The following is a 19,177-nucleotide window of genomic DNA, read 5'->3' as shown; positions in this document are numbered from 1 at the left end:
GGCGGGCAGATCACGAGGTCAGGAGATCGAGACCATCCTGGCTAACACGGTGAAACCCCCGTCTCTACTAAAAATACAAAAAATTAGCTGGGCGTGTTGGCGGGCGCCTGTAGTCCCAGCTACTCAGGAGGCTGAGGCAGGAGAATGGCGTGAACCCGGGAGGCGGAGCTTTCAGTGAGCCGAGATCGCGCCACTGCACTCCAGCCTGGGCGACAGAGCGAGACTCCGTCTCAAAAAAAAAAAAAAAAAAAAGCATATATACATAAAGAATGGAGTCGGTTGGGCAAATGATCACCTTTTCATCCAACACACAGAGCCCCCTAAGATGTTGGAGTGAAGAACACAACAAGAATCAAAGTTCAAAATGAGGCTTCCCAAATTTTCTTTCTAAATGGAGTAGCATGAGCCCACAGTACAACTCAGCTAACATCCATACCACATTAGACTGAGAAAAGTAAACCTGAAGAGGAAAGATTAGCCGGAATCTGCCCAAAATAGACCTACTCCAGACAGCTTATAATATGGAAAAAGGAAGCCCCAGGCAGGCTACCTACACATGGGTGTAGGGAGATCTAGGAACCCAAGAGAAGGAACCTGTTTCCTGGTTTGAGGCAAAGTAACATTAGTAGTGAGAACTAAAATACAATCTAAAAGCTACTGGTGAGTTGGTAATAGGTAGTGCAGATGTCGACAAAACCATAGTTTCCTACTGTCAATAACAAACCTGTTTCTATATTGCAACAAATAAAATGCTATAATGTAAATACTGAAGAGTGATCCCATTTATAATGAGTTGGGCCCTCTAGGAAAACTCTTGTCAAAGCAGCAATTCTCTACTTGCTGTGTGATTGTAAACTTGACTTTGGAACTGGCTCTTGTAATACAGTCTACTATAGTCTTCATACATATTACCACTGTATTCATACATATTACTACTGTATGGGGTTTGGAAATCAAGGGGAAAAATTGTGGGATGTTAAAAACCACAAACTTATTTCCAAACCTATGGCTTCAAATTTTACATACTTTGCTTGGTGCCCAGATAAAGAGCTGTACAATGTTTTTTCTGCATCCAGTGAGATGATCATGCAATTTTTGTCCTTCATTCTATTAATATGGTGTGATACATGACTGATACTTGCATACTGAACCTGTCTTGCAACAACTACTACATGTGCCCCCAGGTTATGTGTTAATAATGGGTGCGAGATTTTCCATTATACTAGGTCTATCCTGCACAAGAATATCATGCCATCAAATACAGAAATCCTTAGCGAAAAATTCTGGACATAGTATTTCCAATAAAATCAATAACTTATTAAGCAGTTCTAAGTACCCTGTGAGGAGCCAATATTGCAATGACTTTTAGAACTCCAGTTAGAAGAAATGAACAAGTCATTGATCTTAAGCTACATGAGGAGGGACCGCAGAGAATATGAAACTACAAGGGCAAATAATAAGCCATTTCCCAAAACATCCGCTAAGAACAAAGGAAGCATGAGGCCAGTCGCTGCAAAACAGGAAACACACCCCAAAATATCTTCTGTCAGCCAACATGAAGAGATTTTAAGATAGCGGGGAAAACATGAGAACCTAAGAAACTGAAAACAATCAAACAACTGAAATAACAAGCAGCAACCGGCAAACAGCTGGGAAAAAAAGCAGCTGGAGAAAATTCAAAAAGAGACAGCCCTTCTCCAGGAGCTAGAAGATTTAGAAATGAGTCTTTTAGGTATTTAAAGAACATAAATTGAATGCCAGAAATCAGTATAAATATATCTTCTTGTTAAACCTGATGGGGTACTCTAAACATTCTTATGCCCATACTTGATGATCATTTATAATGTATCCAATATTCTGAATATGTGGGGTTTTTAAATGTTTATTAAATGGACTTTTTCTACCTTTCAATGTAACGTAGAAGGGGGTAGGAATGAGTTTTTTTAACCAAAGCTTGACAGACTAAAACAGAGATATTATTATCCACTAAAGAACAGTCTCTCAAGACACAAATAAAAGCGTCTTACACTTTTTTAAAAGAGGAAGGAGCAAAAGGAAGAGTGATCAAAATCAGGAAGGAAGGCTGCATGCTGACTCTGCATGTTCTCTGTAGAACCTCCAGTAAAAGTTCCTGAAACTAAAACAACAGGAAAAAGAAAAAGTCGAATAGGAATAATTGTGTGTGTGAATACCAGGGTGTGTGTGTTTTTTTTTTTTAAGTAACAGTAAAAACACCACATTTTAGGCTTTTGGAGTTTTGCACCAACAAAGAAACAGTGCATAATTCTGTAGGACTGAGGAGGTAGAGAAAAGGCTGAGGAAAAAGAGGACTCTTAGAAACAGTGGGGAGGATCTCAGGATTTTTCTTTCTTTTAAATTAGTACTATATTTATTCTTTTTCATTACCTTGTTCCTTTTTTAATTTTTATTTCAATGGTTTTTGGGGTACAGGTGATTTTTGGTTACATGGATAAGTTATCTAGTGGTGATCTCTGAGATTTTAGTGCACCCGTCACCCAAGCAGAGTACACTGGACCCAGTGTCGTCTTTTATCCCTCATCCCCCTCCCAATCTGCCCCCCTCCCAGTTCCTCAGTCCATTATATCATTCTCATGCCTTTGCGTCCTCATAGCTTAGCTCCCACTAAGAAATGAGAAAATACACTATTTGGTTTTCCATTCCTGAGTTGCAAGTGGGATCTCCCAGGGCACCACTAGACAGGTCAAATAATGACATTTTTCTAGAAATGGGACTTTTAAGGGGCTCTAACTCCATTCAGCTCCCTTCAGTGGCTTCCAGGCTGCTAGTTTTCGTAGTGATTTTAGTTTTCTGGTTTTCAAGGTTACCACAGAGTTGGAGGTAATGAGAAAGGGGCAAGTTGAAACATGACAGAACTCACTATTCTTACTATTTTTCTTGAATGAACACTCTCAATATTGCTTCAAGCGTTGGGTTGATACCCAGAGTTCTGAAAAAAAAAAAAAAAAAAGTTGATTCTGACTATTTTTTGACAGTGTTCTCTATCTTTGTGGAGATTTTTGGAGGACATTATTCTGCTATTCCCACTGACATCATCTCACAATTATATTTGTCTTATAAATATATAGCATTATGGTTGCAGTGTGAAAGGTAATTTGAGAGAAGCAAGCCTCGAAACAGGTTCAATCCAAAGAAACAGTTGCAACAATCCAGTCCAGAAACAATGGTGACCATAACTCGAGTAGAGATAAGGAAAAAAAAGTGGATGCTCCAGAGAGATATGAAGCCTTTATAATACACAACTCTTTTGTTATTTGTTGGAAGAAAGAGTCAAGGCTTCTGGCATGGACAACTGGACAGATTATGGCACCATTTGCAAAACAGGAAACCCAGGAAGGAAGGGATGAACAGCCAGTGGAGCCAAAGGTGGTGCCCGTGAGAACCTCATTACCCAGTGAAAACACAAATAGAAGAAAGACCAAAGGTGTTTAGCGCATGCTCCAATACCCAGTAGACCTTGCAGTGTTGACTTGAAGCTGTGGTGGCCAACAGGATTGAAAGGCATGCTTTGTAGTTAACAGTGCCTAGTAAGCAGCACCCAGTGGAGAAGGATTTGGATCAGGACAAAAGTAAAACCAAGATAAACACCACGTGACAAGTGACAGAAATTTTCGGTAGCTAATGTAACTCATCCATTGGGAAACCTCAGAAATAAATTGAGGGAAACAGGAACATGCTGGCAGCCCATAGTGCTGCAAGAGCAGGTGGGTTGCAAGCTAGGAAAACATTCATAATTATTGTCGACATGATGTCATTTTAAACTTCAGGTTACTGATGATTTTCGAAGGACAAATTACAAATATATTCCCAGAGGGTCTTTTAGGCATGACACCTTGGCCCTGGCTTGACCCCTTTTAGTCTAGCCTACACGCTGCCCTATAATCTGTGGGTCAGGAAACGCAAGCCCACCACACTACCACCCACCAACATACATGAGGACGATGTGAAGTGAAGAGCAATAAACAGGAACTGTTTGTAGCTAGAGGAAAATGTATCATGCTGATCATGCTGTTCACAACTAGATTTTACACCAGTCTGTTGAGCACATTCTGTGTGTATTCACAGAAATACAGAGGTGCAAGAGTGAAGGCCACGGAGGTTTCTCATGAACATCAAGCTGCCTCTCATGGGAGAATGGGAGGTGGGCCTGCCGATGCCTTCATCTGCTAGGGAGGATGATAGTGTGCTAGTGGTAGAGGCTGGACCAGTGGGCCCATGGAACAAGCTAATGTAAGGATGGGCTAGGAAGGAGAGAGTTTTTACTGAAAAGGTGGATGCTTCATTTGAGGGAGGAGAAGAGGCTCATAGCCAAGTGGCCTGGGGATTCTTCTAGGGAAGTGAGCTTGCTGGCAGGCTTCACAGATCATGTCAGCAACTTAGCTGACTCCCTTGCAGAAATTTAGCCAAATTTTATGGGACTTTCTGTCGTCATGGAATCACGAAACTATTTTTTTTTTTTACTCTTTATGCTAAGTTCATCACAAAAGCCTTGTTCTTCAGTAAATCTTGCTCAGTGCAGGAAAAGAGAGAAATGAAGTGAAAAGGATTGCTCTGAGGAAGGAGAGGAGGCTGGGGGTGCTGGATGACGCTTTGTGAAAAATAAGCATGTTCTTAGTGCATTAGCAAAACAGAGGCACTGTAAATAGGCAAAAAACATTTCCTTAGAAGTTACCTCTCCCACTCTCTAACCAAAAGAGGTCTGGACCATCTGTACATCCTGCAGTCTATCACATTGGTCCACTGTATCAGGGTCTCTCAGCCTTGGGACTACTGACATTTTGGTCCAGATAACTCTGTTGTGGGGGACTGTCGTGTGCATCTTAGGATGTTCAGTAGCATCCCTGGATTCTATTTACCACATGCCAGTAGCACCCACTCCCTGTTGTGGCAACTAAAAATTTCTCCAGGAGGCTGGGTGTGGTGGCTCACACCTGTAATCCCAGCACTTTGAGAGGCCAAGGCGGGCAGATCACGAGGTCAGGAGATCAAGACCATCCTGGCTAACACAGTGAAACCCCATCTCTATTAAAAGTAATTTTTAAAAAAAATTAGCCAGGCGTGGTGGTGGGCGCCTGTTGTCCCAGCTACTCGGCAGCCCGAGGCAGGAGAATAGCATGAACCTGGGAGGCGGAGCTTGCTGTGACCCCAGATCACACCACTGCGCTCCAGCCTGGGTGACAGAGGAAGACTCCGTCTCCAAAAAAAGAAAAAAAAAAATTTATCCAGGAATTGCCAAATGTCTTCTACAGGGCAAAATTGTTTCCAATTGAGAACTAGCACATTACCTCAATGATGTCACATTGAAGAGGCAGGACAAGCAATAGGTGGCCAGCATGATAGTGTGCCTTGGTAGGACACATATGTTTGAGAGAGTAGAATATCAGTTCTGGACTTCCAGCTCAAGGAGGGTCTTCAGTGAGACATGGAGGATGTCCGCCAATTATGGCAATGAGGAAGGGATGCCACTCTTGAAGGCTTTCACTTCAAGAAGAAACTTGCCATTCAGCTCCAGCTGCAACACTGTCAGGCCCCACCTGAGCTTCTGAGCTGAAGCCATGCTTTCTCCAGCCAGTCCCCAGCCTAAAGCTGAGCACAGCAGAGCTCCTAGTGTCTGTCCAATGCAGGACTTGGCTATTGATCTGTCTTTGCCCCAGAATTCCCTATTGAGCTGGCCTGGGCTTTGCCAGGCTCTCCCTGCCCAACTCAGCTCCTCCCCACTTTTCTCTTGCAAGTGTCCAGTCTAAATGACAGTCTGAAGGCTTTCCCTACCCAATTTGGCTTCTTCCCTCTTTTGTCTTTCATGAGCTTTCCCCATAAATAAACCTCTTGCGCTCCTAACTCTTTCTCGGCATGTACTTCTCAGAGAAACTGACACAGCAGTATTGTCGCCCCGTTCAGACTTGGACCTGAAGGAAAACAGCAAGGTATGTTAGAGCCAGCCTGTGAGAGGATGCCACATTGCTTAGCCCACACATCACCCACCTTGTGCAGCTCCCAGTGTCACCTGCTCAGCCATAGGTAGCACACTGGGATTTGTTTCTGCCTTCAAGCAGAAGGGAAGCTCAGGGAAGAAGCACAAAATGCCTTTCAGACCTTATTCCTCCCATGTTTCTGGTTCTAATACTGGTTACATTTATTTGTCCTTGCTATACTTAGATGTCCAGAGTGAAAGATAACTGAGCTGTCAGGGACCTGCCACACAAATGGCTGTCACCCAGTCTAAATGAAGGTCCTCAGGCACCAAAGATACAAAAACCTCGCCTGAGTCCAGGTATCTAAACATCTCAATTGTCTCTTCATGAAGGTATGCTCCTTCCCTAAATCATAAAAATAGAAATCAGAAAGAGAATGTGAATTCATAATCTGATTCATCTTTATTATTTGATTCAACTAAATATATTTACACACTTTTTTTTTACTTTCCAATTTTTATTTCAGGTTCAAGGGGTACATGCACAGGTTTGTTACATGGGTAAGTTGTGTGTCACAGGTGTGTGATGTACAGGTAATTTTGTCACCCAGGAAACCAGCATAACACGCAATAGGCAGCTTTTCAATCTTCACCCTCCTGCCGCCCTCCACCCTCAAGTATACCCTGGTGTCTATTGTTCCCTTCTTTGTGTCTATGGCACACACATTTTCTAGAAGTTATCGTGTTAAGGGTTATATGGAATCCAAAAGTATTAATGGCAACAGTCCATGTCCTTTTAAATGGATTAATGTTGACGGTAACCTGATATTGTCTAGGGGAAAAAAACAGATGACAAAGATTATGCTCTCAAAGCATGTACAAAGTGCTCAACATTTTACCCTGTATCTATCTTATCCTGTATCTACCCAGAAGAAGGTTCCAGATTTCTCGCTCACATATCACCCACCTCTCAAAATAATCTGCTCAGCTATGGAAAGAACACCACTGTCTTGAAACCAAGAAGCAAACTCGAGTGTAGAAGCCACATCCCAGTGCAGGTGGGACACAAAGATAGAACAAAACTGGGATGTTGACGCCCACCAGCCCCAGCCTGCTTATTCCTCGGCTTCCTGACAGGAGATACAGGAAGCCCCTGATGTTTTTAAACCATTATTACTGGAGTTCTCTGAGTTTTAACCTGTTTCCTAACCTCAAGGGAAAGAGAGGGAGAAAGAGAAACGCAATGGAGATTCTAATAACTTTCTCTAGAGGAAATCTAGAACAACACTTAGAATTACAGAACTTTGCAAGATTCTCTGATTTTGGCAATCTTACTATGCTTCTAATTTCTGTTCTAGTCTATGTCACTGTGATAATTAGCAATAAAATCATTCAGAACCTCCAAGACTCATGTCTGTTTCCTCAGGGACAGCCAGCAATGGAAGACTATGTCCCACTTCACATCTAGGCGTGGAACGTGAAGAACCGTAAGGAATGGCTAACGTGTGAAGAAAGGAACACTCTAGCCCTAAGTCGCATCCCAAAGGAGACAGGAGAGCTCAGGGAGCCAACAGCCCTGGACAACAGGGAGGCCCTCTGGAATCTGCTTCCTACTTCTGCCATGCCCAGGAGTGTGCTGAATGCTGCCCTGGTCTCATGTATCTGGATCCCCTGGGTTGTTGTACGACTATCTATATTCTCATCCCAGGTGGCCTCAGCCTTGATCACAGTGTCTATCCTGATTCCAACCTACCTACACAGGTGAGGTGATTCTTGTGACTTGATTCTACCACTTATTATCAGCCTAATGTCTGAAATCTTTTTCCAGATTTCACCACCTTGTATCTTCTTTCTCCTTTATAATACCCTACTATTCGCCCCCGCCTGCAATTTATTTATCTACAAATAGCTGATACATCACAAGGCGGGATGCATTTGCCTCTCAGGCCCTCAAAGCCATGAACCCGCTTCCCTTCCCACAGGTTGTACCATGCCCCGCCCCTCCCCCCAACCTGAGGGTGTCTCTAATTGAGGAGACCCCAGGCACTTCGGCTACCTATTGTAAAATACCTATTAAATTTTTAAGGAGTTTTTCGGCTTGGGACATTTCCTGGACATTTTTAATTAGTTTGCTGACGTTCTCCTGTGTATGGGGATACCCGGACCACCCACTTTCTTTTCTCAGATCATTGACCTTTGTTAAAAGAGCTTTCACCTGGGTTTCCTGGGCCTGGCCTGTTTCCTTGTTGTTAAAAGCACAAACTCGCCGCCCACACTTTTTAAAAATGCGCCGAAGGGCTTTGTTATCTGAGTTCTTCATGAAGTCTTCCAAATTCCCCGCCCCTAGGTCTTCCTTCCGGGTGAACAGCATAATCGCGTATTTCGTAAAGTCTGCTCCAAAGATGGCCTCCAGTTCCGCCACCGCTGTTTTGTCCTCTTCAGTGAATCGTCCCAGCTGGAACACCAGGACAAAAAATGTGTCCCCTTTTTCACAGCAGGACAAACAGCGCTTGACCTCCTCTTCTAACCGGGATGGGTCCTTTTCGACATCCAGCATCTGGTTGAAGGAAGGAGTGTCCACAACCACCACCTCCTGTCCGTCCCATGTCCTCCTGCCGCTCTGGCTGGTCTTGGTGACTGGCTGGGCCCGGAGCCGAGAGGTGAAAACGAGGCTCCCCAGGATAGAGTTCCCGGTCGCACTCTTCCCAGTCCCGCTTCTCCCCACAAGGACAATGTTTAGGGTTTCTGTCAAAGGAAAGTGGGAAAGATTCGTGACCATGGGCTGATCTGAAATTGGATTTTAAAGTTATCCCATGAAGCAAGATTACATCACTAAAGTAAACAGGATGTTCAAACAGCATCAAGGCCTCCTTCTCACCCAAGCAGGGGGATCTCCAAACACGGGAATGACTTGGCCCAGTTCACTCACTCTGTGGACTCATGGCAGGACTTCGACTACATACAGTCTGCGTCCAGGGTTCATCCACCAATGTGGCACTGTTCCTATCACTGAATCGGCTCTGCTCCCTTTTTGCAGCACCTTCCAGACTCCCTGGCACCTGTGAGTGTCCCCTGGCCTTCTTACTCTCTGCTCCCCTCAGCTGGGTCCCATCTACACATCTCATCCCTTTGTCTTCTGTTCCTGTTACAACTACATCTTCTCACTCCCAACTACTGCTAACTATAGCAACATCTCCTTACAGTATTTAAAGAATTATTCTGTAAAATTGACTTTCATGAAAAAGAAACTCTACATATCACTGATAGATTACCAGTTTCCTTAGTTAGGACATGTAAAAATTCATTTCTCATTAAAACCACATTGAACTTAATTGCCTTTCACTGATGAGTCAGAAGAAACCGCATGGTTATAATAATGAATATCCAGTAACACTGTTGGGTGTGTGGTGTCCATGATGGAGAAAGAGAATGAATTTCCCTATAAATGGAATTTACAGACACATAGAGACCTTACAATATGCGTTCTTTGGAGATTGTTCATATGCTTTTGCACTTGCACTGTGACAGTCCAGTGCTCATTCAAGTCTCTTCATAGTTCTCTTCCATTATGAATTTCATATCAAATAGCTAATATCTACTTCAATGCAAAGGAGGAAGAAAGCACATCCCATGCTCTTCCTTCAAGGGGAAATTATTAACCTGTTTATGCTGAAACTTCAACTTCATAGTTATGCCCAGCAGATGAACAATAGCTTAATCTTCCAACACTCCCATATTTGTCATATATTTCAGTCCCTACTTCTGTACCTACAGAGGGTGTGTTTCTCATGTACCTCTGAAATCCGGCCCCACTCCCCATCCCATATTCTCTAATTCAGTGTTCTTAATGTTCAATGCCTTAATCTTCAATGTTCTTGGAAGATGTCCTTTAGAGCTGTGAACCCCCATCTCCACCAAGATTATTCTTTTTTGTCCCCTAACAAGTGACATGCTTAGTCCTACCTCTTTGCTTCAAATTGCTGGTGTACTGTCTGGAATATCTTCCAGCTTTCTGCTCAGCCATTTAATCCCTACCCATTCTCTAAAACCTGTTTCAAATTGGGCTTTCTACACAAAGCCTCTCCTGACTTTCCCATGTATCTATACTTCTAAAGGAGGGTTCAGTAAGAAAATATGCTCCTTTGGGTTTTATCTTCTTCCTGGGTGAGGATGTTTGAAGCAGAAAAAAAAACGGGATGAGTAAGAATGGGAAGGACCTCAGCATAGGTCAACTGAACCTGTAGCACTAAGTGGATGAGGAGTCCTTAAGTAGTAAAGAGAGCAGTGTGCCAAGCTCTGGGCAACAGTACACTGTGGGGAAACAAAGGGTTGGAAAGCATCAGCTCCTTTCTTCAAGACACTCACACTATCCAGTTGAAGAGATAGTAAAGATCGTGAAAAAATTAAAGACCGGTTCAAGAGAATGCGCATGGAAAAGCTATAACTTCAGTACAATTTGAGAAGCAAAGAAAGAGAAAAGAGTTAGTCCATAGAACAGACCTATTCTTCCTTTATTTTTCTGCCAGTTTCAACTTCTTTTTTGTTTCATTTCAACTTTTATTTTAGGTACAGGTACATATACACCATAGAATAATAGGCAGCCATAAAAAAGAATGAAATCCTGTCTTTTGCAGTAACATAGATAGAGCTGGAGGCTGTCATCCTAAGCAGACTAACATAGGAACAGGAGACCTGTCCTTTTTATCTTCTCTATGCCTTTTAGAAAATAAAAAGTTCTTGTATATTTTATACCTATTTTTAAATGACATATATAAAAATATATATCCTATTCACAGTTTTACCTTTTTCTCTGAAAACACAATGCTTGTTCCCATTCTGATGCACCATGCTCTCAATTTTTTCCAGGAGCTCGTCTGCCTGCCTTTGCTCTTCTTCTCCTGTTGCCCGGTAGTTGAAGGCACTATATCTGTTTTTACACTTCTGGATGAGACCATAGAGAGCTTTATTGCTGTTTCTTAAGAACGTATCTAGATCCTGATCCCCTAAATCTTCTTTCCTGGTAAGAAGTATGATCATGTACTCAAAGAATTTTTCTCCAAAATTGTTTTGGATGGTGCTTAGCACTGCCTCATCATTCTTAGTGTAAAAGCCCAGTGGTGTCACCAGCAGGAAGGCATGGGGGCCTGTACAGATGTGTTTTCTAACTTCTGAGTCAATGTTCTTTAAAGATGAGATGTCCGGAGCATCAATGATCGAAACTTTCTTTTTTCTCCAGCTTCTGCTCTCAGACAAGAAGCTCTGGGTTACTGACTGCTCACTAAATCCGGTCTGAAAGGCCTGCCTCCCCAGAATGCTGTTTCCTGCTGCACTTTTTCCAGCACCGCGTTTCCCCACAAGGAGCACTGTCAGTTCTGATGTCCCCGGATTCTGCTCGGGTCCTGTGGACTGCAGCTGCCTCTCCCTTGGGCCTGTGGGACAAATGGACAGGTTCAGAGTCTCTTCCTGCAGTGGAATATGGATGTGGGCAGGTTTTATGATTTCTCATCCCTGCAAACTTGTATAGAGAATGGCAACAACACTGTAAACCAGTAGAACTCTACTCTCAGCCAGAAGCTCTCCATCAAGGTGAAAGCCACAAACAGGGGCAGGAGTGAACTAAGAGATATTCATGGAGCTTAAGATTCCCCAGGAACACGAACATGCCAACTTTGGCCTTCATTGGTCTAGGTCCTCAGGGTTCCCCTCATTTTGTTATCAAAGGTAAGTACTGGGGCCTACCAAAGGTAAGTACTTACCAAAGGTAAGCCCAGGGGCTAAGGCAGGAGCAGGGAGAATCCGATTTTCAAATGCCCCTTGGTGGTATAAAATCAAATACACTCAGCAATTAAAAAAAAAGTGAACTAGCGATATGCAGTATAGATGGATCTCAAAAAAACACGCTAAGTAAAAGAAGCAGGACACAAAAACTGCATACTAGATGATTCTACCATATGAAGTTGAAGAACAGACCAAATTAATCTATGTTGATAGAAATCTGGATAGTGTTTCTCTTTGGCGAGGGGCAGCAAGAATCTGTAAGATGATGGAAATGCTCTATATCTTTATCTAGATGGGGATCCCATATGTATAGATATAGAAAAAGGCATCAAGCTGTTTGCTTAAGATTTGTGCATTTTACTCTGTGTAAATCGTACCTCAATAAATTGCTGTAAAAACCTGCAAACCTGCACCCTACAACTATCTCTCCACACGTCCCCTGGCTGAGGCAGCATCAACACCAGACCTATGAACTGAGCCAAAGGGAGAGTCTGCAACTGCAGGGAGCTTTCTCTGAGGCTGAGTCATCAACAGCCTTCGTGGGAAGGGTCTGAGCAGCAAGTTGGGAAGGTGGGATGGACACAGCATCAAAGGCCCTTGCTGTATTGCCTTGGAAAACTTACTGCTTTGCGAATCTGTTTCCATGTTGGTAGAATGGGAATCTAATGCCCATGTTGAGGTCGAAAAGACTAAAGGAAACAGCACCTGCAAAGCCCTTAGGACCTGACTAGCACGGAAGTGTGCATGGAAGGCTTCACAGTTAAGGAAGAACTTGAGTCAGGCCTGGAAGTGCCCCTCCCTCCCTCACACTCCCCCCTACTCTCCTTTACAGACTTCAGGACTTTTGCCCATATGACAGCACTTTCTTTGCCTCCTGCCCTATCTCCTGCTGGCTACTCAGGTTCCTATGCAAATATAACTTCTTCAAGAGAACTTCACCTAAATTGCTCCCCGCAAAACTATACAAATCAGCTGCCATGTGTATTTCCTCTCTTCTTACCAAAATAATAATTTTATATTTATTTCGAATATGGACTCTCTTCAATTTAGAGAGACCATACAGTGCAGTGGTTAAAAGTAGGAGTGAGAAGGGATAATAAATAGCCCTTGAGAGCCAGGAGCTGGTCTGGCCTCCACAGCAAGGCCATAGCACCCTCCTGTCTCTCATCCACAGTATTACAGAAAATCAGACACGAGTCTTCCACAACCACAACCACTCTGCAATCATATCTGAGCACACAAAAACAACAGCATTGCCCGAACATCCCCTGCACTGGCTAAATAGATGACAGCTGCCTCCTGATAGCTTTAGCCTCGCTCCACCCTTGTCACCTTGGACAGAAGAATTATTCAAACACTTCATTGTGGAACTACCCCCCACTTCCTAAGCGCATCCATCCTGGAGCAAAGTCCCACTTCCTGGAACCTTCCTCAAAATCATCTAACATGAGCCCACATCCTATAAAAAGTCCTTCCCTGCCCCCCGTTTCTGACAGCCCTGTGACTCCCCACGGTGTGCTGGGCCCTCACAGCCACAGGTCAATAAACGCACTTTTGTTCAGTCACACGTATGTTCCTGGGGTCTCGGCCAAAGGGCATTGCCAGAATTTTGAAACCCTTCTGCCTGAGTACACGTATTTCTGGCTGAGTGCACTCAGCTGTGAAATGAGGATGAGGCTCACAACATCTTCTTTACAAGATTGTTACAAGAATTGAACTGGTGCATTTTAAGAGGATTATATATGAATATGCTATGAAGATTAAATTACATATATATGAAAGTTATTTCCCAGGACATAATGTCAGCTGCAATTTTTTTTTTTTTTGAGACAGGGTCTTGCTCTGTTGCCCAGACTGGGGTGCAGTGGCATGATCTCAGCTCACTGCAATCTTGCGCTCCCAGATTCAAGTGATTCTCATGTCTCAGCCTCCCAAGTAGCTGAGACGACAGGCATGCACCACCATGCCTGGCTAATTTTTGTATTTTTAGTAGAGACAGGGTTTTGCCATGTTGGCCAAGCTGGTCTTGAACTCCTGGCATCAAGTGATCCACCCACCTCGGCCTCCCAAAGTGCTGGGATTACAGGCATGAGCCACTGCACCCAGCCTCAGCTACAATTATTAGCAATACTATTAAAATTATGATTTTATTATTTGGGAGATTTCCATGAGAAAAAGGATCTTGTCTATCTTATTCATGACTGGATACTCAGAGCTTGCACAGGGCTGACCCAGAAATAACCTGCAAATCCATCAGTAAAGGCATGGTTGCATTTGTTGTGTGTATCCACATTGTGAAACAAACTGCATCTACTATACACAAAGAGGTAGATCTATACATATTGACTTATGCAGATGTGCAGGATCTATCATTACTGGCAATCATCACATGAATACTGCACCCCATCACAGAATTCTCCAAGTTGGTGTTGTCCATGAAGGAGTGATTTCTGCTTTCCTGGGAGGAGTCAAAACTTGGGCAGGGCCGGATCCAAGGCCAGAAAGAAGAGTCTGAGTTAGGAAAGAAGACACAAGAGGCAAGCCCAGCTCTGTAACACTTCAGAAAAGTCCAAGGACACCCTCGCTGGGTCCAGGAACTTTGCTGGTGCTATACCTACTCACAAGTGTTAGGAGTTTCCTAGGGTATAGGTTGTGGGAACCAACCTCAGCTAGGTCCCCAGGGTGAATTTTTTTCTGGTTTATATGGATAATGTTTCCGCTTCACTTTGGCTGCAGAATGCATTCAAAAGAATACAAGTGTGAGCTTAATGTTTCTTAAAGATCAACTTACCATGTGGCTTGTCTCCCTCTTGAGATGCAGCTTTATTCACACAATCCTAGAAAATAAAGGAACAAAATAGTGCACACAGATCTAAAACCTCATCTTCCACAAACTAAAAAAAAAAAAAAAATTGAAGTATTAATTCAGAGTGATCTGCTGAGTCAGATGTGGTCAAATCAAGGCCCTGGTCATGGTCTTTGTTGGTCTTTGTGGACCTGTCCACAATGGCAGTGGATCCTTAGATCCCCTGATGCTGCTAGGACTGGTTCTCAGAGAAGGTGATGTTTCCAACGTCTCCTTCCCTCACTGCTCCCAGTATGGAAAGAAGCTTCTTCTAACCTGAGGTTAATTGTCCAGTATAATTTGGAATCCCGTCCCCCACCCCCCCAAGTCTGGCAAATGGAGACAACAGGATAGAGAACCAAACACCTAACTGACATCCCCTTCTCCTGCCTGGGGAATCCTTATACTTAGTTCCAAAATATTTATTGTTGTGGAATCAAGAAAGGAGGTGAAAAAACAGTATGCAATCTTGATGAACCTCCTAGTCTTAGAAGCTTCCTAGACTTCATTTTAACCTTATCTTTGTTAAATCTTCATGCCAGCCAAGGAAACCTTCCCTCAGCTTTCTTGCCTGGCTTTGCCCAATATCATTGATACCCTCAACCATCCCTCTCCCTGCATCCTCTCCATTTAGCTGCCATTATCAGATTTCTTTAACCTTACATAGCCCAGTTCAAATTATTTAGTGTTCTCTAAATTCAAAAGATTGTTACGAGGTAAATGTCCATAATATAAAAATTAATGATCTTTGCATTACCACTCCACCAGAAAAGTAACAGTTGTTAACTGGTATATATCCTTCTATCTTTTTCTATGTTCATACAAATACATACAAGCATACATGAACATATGGAGACTTATTATTTGTTCTACAATCTGCTTAATAATGCATTCTGTACATCTGTAGAAGTCAATATAGACAGAACTACATCATTCTTTAAGTAGATAGAATTTATTCCATAGTACGGACATGCGTAACTGATGCAACCATCTTTTCATTGATCAATCTTCAGGTTATTTCTGGTTTTACTGTTTCAAATGATGCTGTGCTAACTATTCTTGTACATATATCTTTATGTATACCATTTTTTTTTTATTTCCAGGGCATAGAGTTCTAAAAGTATGGCTCTAACTCAGTCTCTGGGTTGTTAAAGTTCTTAATGATTCCTTAATTTATTTAATCCTCAGGCATTTTCATCATCATCATCATAACAGCATTACTGAACACCTACCAAGTTTCAAGCATTTGTTAACAACTTTGTAAGCATTTCATTTAATTCTCACAGCAATTCCTGACATACATGTGATTATTATCTCTGCTTTACAGAAGACAAAACTAAGATGCTATAGTCAACAAAACAGATATGATTTCTTCTGCCTTCATGGAGTTGGTAGGGAGACAACCAGTGAAATCACTTGATGTGGTGGTGACATTGCCATGAGGAAAGGAAGCTGTGGGGCTCATTCCAAGGCCTGAGAGCCAAGATGGTCAGGGAGGACTCCCTGAGGAAGTGACTTTTAGCTGATGCAGATGGAGAAATAAAAGCAAACCTGGTACAGGGTGGGAGGGGGGAGAGCAAGTGTCAGTGCAGAGAGAATCGCAGGCTTGAGGCTCAGGAGTGGATGTGAGTGTAACTCAGGGGCAAACAGGAAGGCCAGCAGGACCAAGGCATAGACAGCGGAGCACAGGGCAAGGAGTCAAGCCAAATTAAGAGTTCTGAACTTTACCTTATGATCAGCAGGAAGTCACTGGAGCATGTAAAACCAGACGGTTTCATTGTAGGAAACTTACTACACACCCATTCTTCTCTTTATTAACATCCCTGTTCCATGCAGCCCTCAAGGAAGAGACAGATTGTCACAGAGGAGGGAGCACTCAGGCTAGGAGATAAGAGAGCAAGTGTCTTCAGCCCTCTTGAGCCTCAGTTTCCTCATGTGTAGAGCATCTGTCCATAGGGTTGTCACGAGGACTTAATTAGTTTATGTCTTTGTCTGGAATTCAGTGGGCATTCAGTAAATGATTTCTCTCTTATTTCCATGCTGCTTGGGCTTATTACTCTTCCCTCTGAGCAGTCTCTCTCTGACCAGAAAGTAACAGTTGTTAACTGGTATATATCCTTCTAACTTTTTCTATGTTCCTACAAATACATACAAGCATACATGAACATATGGAGACTTATTAAGTTATATGTTCTACAATCTGCTTAATAATGCATTCTGTACATCTGTAGGAGTCAATATAGATAGAACTACATCATTCTTTAAGTAGATAGAATTTATTCCATAGTACGGACATGCGTAACTGATGTTACGCATCAGGCTCAGTGTGTGCCTGCTGTACACCCTCTGGGGCTTCCCCTTGCCAAATCCTCTGTGCTAGCATCCCCCTCACACTCAGCCAGGAGTGCTTTGTTTCTTATGCATCAGCCACTCCAGTTAAAGTGTAAGCACCTCTAAGGCAAAAGACTGCATTTTTGTATCTTCCTTAGTTACAAATACATTTTCCTTTCACATCAAAAGCTTAAATAAAATCTCACCCTGGCTGTAATGTGTGAGATGGATTGTGGGATACAGCCCAAGAATACATAAGGAGAAAATCATTACGTTAAAATAGGATAGGCAAGAAACGATGTAGGCTTGGACGAGGTGGTGGGAGTGGGATGGAGAAAAGCAGGTGGATTCTGGGTATATTGATCCCGCAAGACCTGATGATTTCTTGGCTCTCCAAGGGGAGCTACCAGGGTAGCAGAGCTGACACTGGGGTGTGGGTACAAAGAGCATGGTGAACAGCACAGCCCTTTTCTGAAGCATGAAGGAGAAGTCTTAATAGATTTAAAAGAGAAAATCAAAAACTTGGACATGTTAAGTGTGAGAAAGTATAAGAGAGACAAGTGGAGACCCCAAGCAGCAATTGTGTAAAGGAGGAAGAACTCAGAGGACAGATTTGGACTAGAGTTACTACTCATTTGAAAACCGTTAGTAGTAGATGAAGCTCAATGCCATAAAAGTGTGGGATCATCTGAGAAGAGAGTACAAAGAATTGAGGAAGGCCAGAACCAAGCCCTGAGGATGTTCATTTTTAGACGTCAGAGATTAGAGAAGGACTCAGCGATCTTTGGAATAGCCAGAAAAAGAGGGAAAAATAAAACAAATGAACAAGGAGAGGGCAATTATATTGAAGTCAGGGGAAGAGAGAGTCAAACAAATCATTGTGTGTTGAAGAATATGAGGGACCAAGTAAGATAAAGGCTTAAATTTGTCCATTAATTTGCTAATAAAGCCTAAAGTCCTTAGGCTGATAATTAAAGTACCCTAAAATCTGATACCTCTTATTCCTGCAAATTATATATAAATATCTTATTAAACAAAACCCATGTTCCATCACACAATGCAATATTTCATTTATTTATACCCACTTTCATCCCACTAGTTCAGCAACATAGAGATCTTTCAAGATATTAACAAAATTCTTACTTGAAACCTGCTGCCTTCAGTTTTGAAGTTCACATGATAGGGTCCTCCGTTCGTATTCACCAAAGACTCAACCTTGCGAAGGAGCTCCAACACCTGGGTGATCTGCTCATCCTTACTATTGGTCTTGTTGTTGAAAATGCAGTATCGGCCCTCATAGTCTTGAACCAACTGCTTGAGAGGTTTGTTTTTTTCAATGAAATCTTGCAGCAAGTCATCCCCCAAATCATCCTTCCGAGTGAAGACAATAATGATGTGCTTCCTGGCTTCAGCTCCAAACACTTGTTGGATGCCCTTGGCTGTTTCCTCATCCTCCCTTGTGAAATGGCCGATGGCAATTACCAAGAGCAGAGCATGGAGGCTGGGAGCAGAGAGCTCCAAGCAGTGTTGGATGTTGCGTTGCTTGTCTTCAGCACAAGCTATTGAGGAGAAAAGGTCAGGGGTGTCAATTACCACAACCTTCCTTTCTCTCAGGACCCGATTCTCTCTCTGGCACATTTTGATCACTGTCTGATCACTGAACTTGGACTTGAACACATGTTTGCCCAGAATGGCATTTCCTGTGGCACTTTTTCCCGAGCGGCATTTCCCCAGGAGGAGGAGCCGCAGTTCGGACATCTGGCAGCTCTGCTCTGACATGCTTTCCTGACATAGGCTCCCGCTTGTTCTGTTGGGACAGAAAGCAACACATTAATGTTCAACTCCCACACAGAGTGGACAGGAAAACAGCAAGAAAAGACATTCTCTTTTTGACTCAAATTGCTGCCAATGAATTTGAGCTACTGAAGTTCTAGACCCAGACTAGATTAGAACAAGAAACACTTTCCCAGGATCTTCCTGTTCCCTCATCTCTGAGACAAACCTAGAGATCTCTTTTAGTTCCTTAAATTTTTTTTTTTTACCATTAGGAACCACAAGGAGTCAGATATGTTAGAAACCATAGTAAATAAGCATGTTTCAAAGTTGAAGGAAATCTCATAATTAATAGTAATGGTCAGATGTTTAAAAAATACAGATCTCTGGGACCCAACCTAGACCTATTAAATCAGAATCTCAAAGGAAAGATCCTAGAAATCTGTATTCATCAAATGTCACAGTAATTCTAATGAGTAGCCAAGTTTGGGAAGCATTGC

General features: G+C 42.7%; 1 protein-coding gene across 8 annotated transcripts in view; it reads right to left on the bottom strand.

Annotated features, from left to right (window-relative positions):
• Positions 1-6,390: 6,390 nt before the first annotated feature.
• The window catches only part of GIMAP8 (GTPase, IMAP family member 8), a 43,462-nt gene continuing 30,675 nt past the window's right edge, over positions 6,391-19,177 (bottom strand). For 5 of the 8 annotated variants that reach the window (XM_063815810.1, XM_016945960.4, XM_054655300.2 and 2 more), the window contains 4 exons: positions 18,048-18,711; positions 14,520-14,565; positions 10,753-11,379; positions 6,391-8,695 (listed from right to left, as the gene is read on the bottom strand). In XM_063815810.1, coding sequence (XP_063671880.1) covers positions 8,007-8,695; positions 10,753-11,379; positions 14,520-14,565; positions 18,048-18,711 — 2,026 coding nt within the window. In that variant the 3' untranslated portion in view covers positions 6,391-8,006. The remainder of the gene's footprint in view (positions 8,696-10,752; positions 11,380-14,519; positions 14,566-18,047; positions 18,712-19,177) is intronic. The other 3 variants (XM_063815813.1, XM_063815812.1, XM_063815814.1) reach the window with 1 other exon arrangement.

This window comes from Pan troglodytes, chromosome 6 (genome assembly GCF_028858775.2).
Source record: "Pan troglodytes isolate AG18354 chromosome 6, NHGRI_mPanTro3-v2.0_pri, whole genome shotgun sequence".
Lineage (NCBI taxonomy): Eukaryota > Metazoa > Chordata > Mammalia > Primates > Hominidae > Pan > Pan troglodytes.
This window is presented reverse-complemented; position numbering and strand designations above follow the sequence as displayed.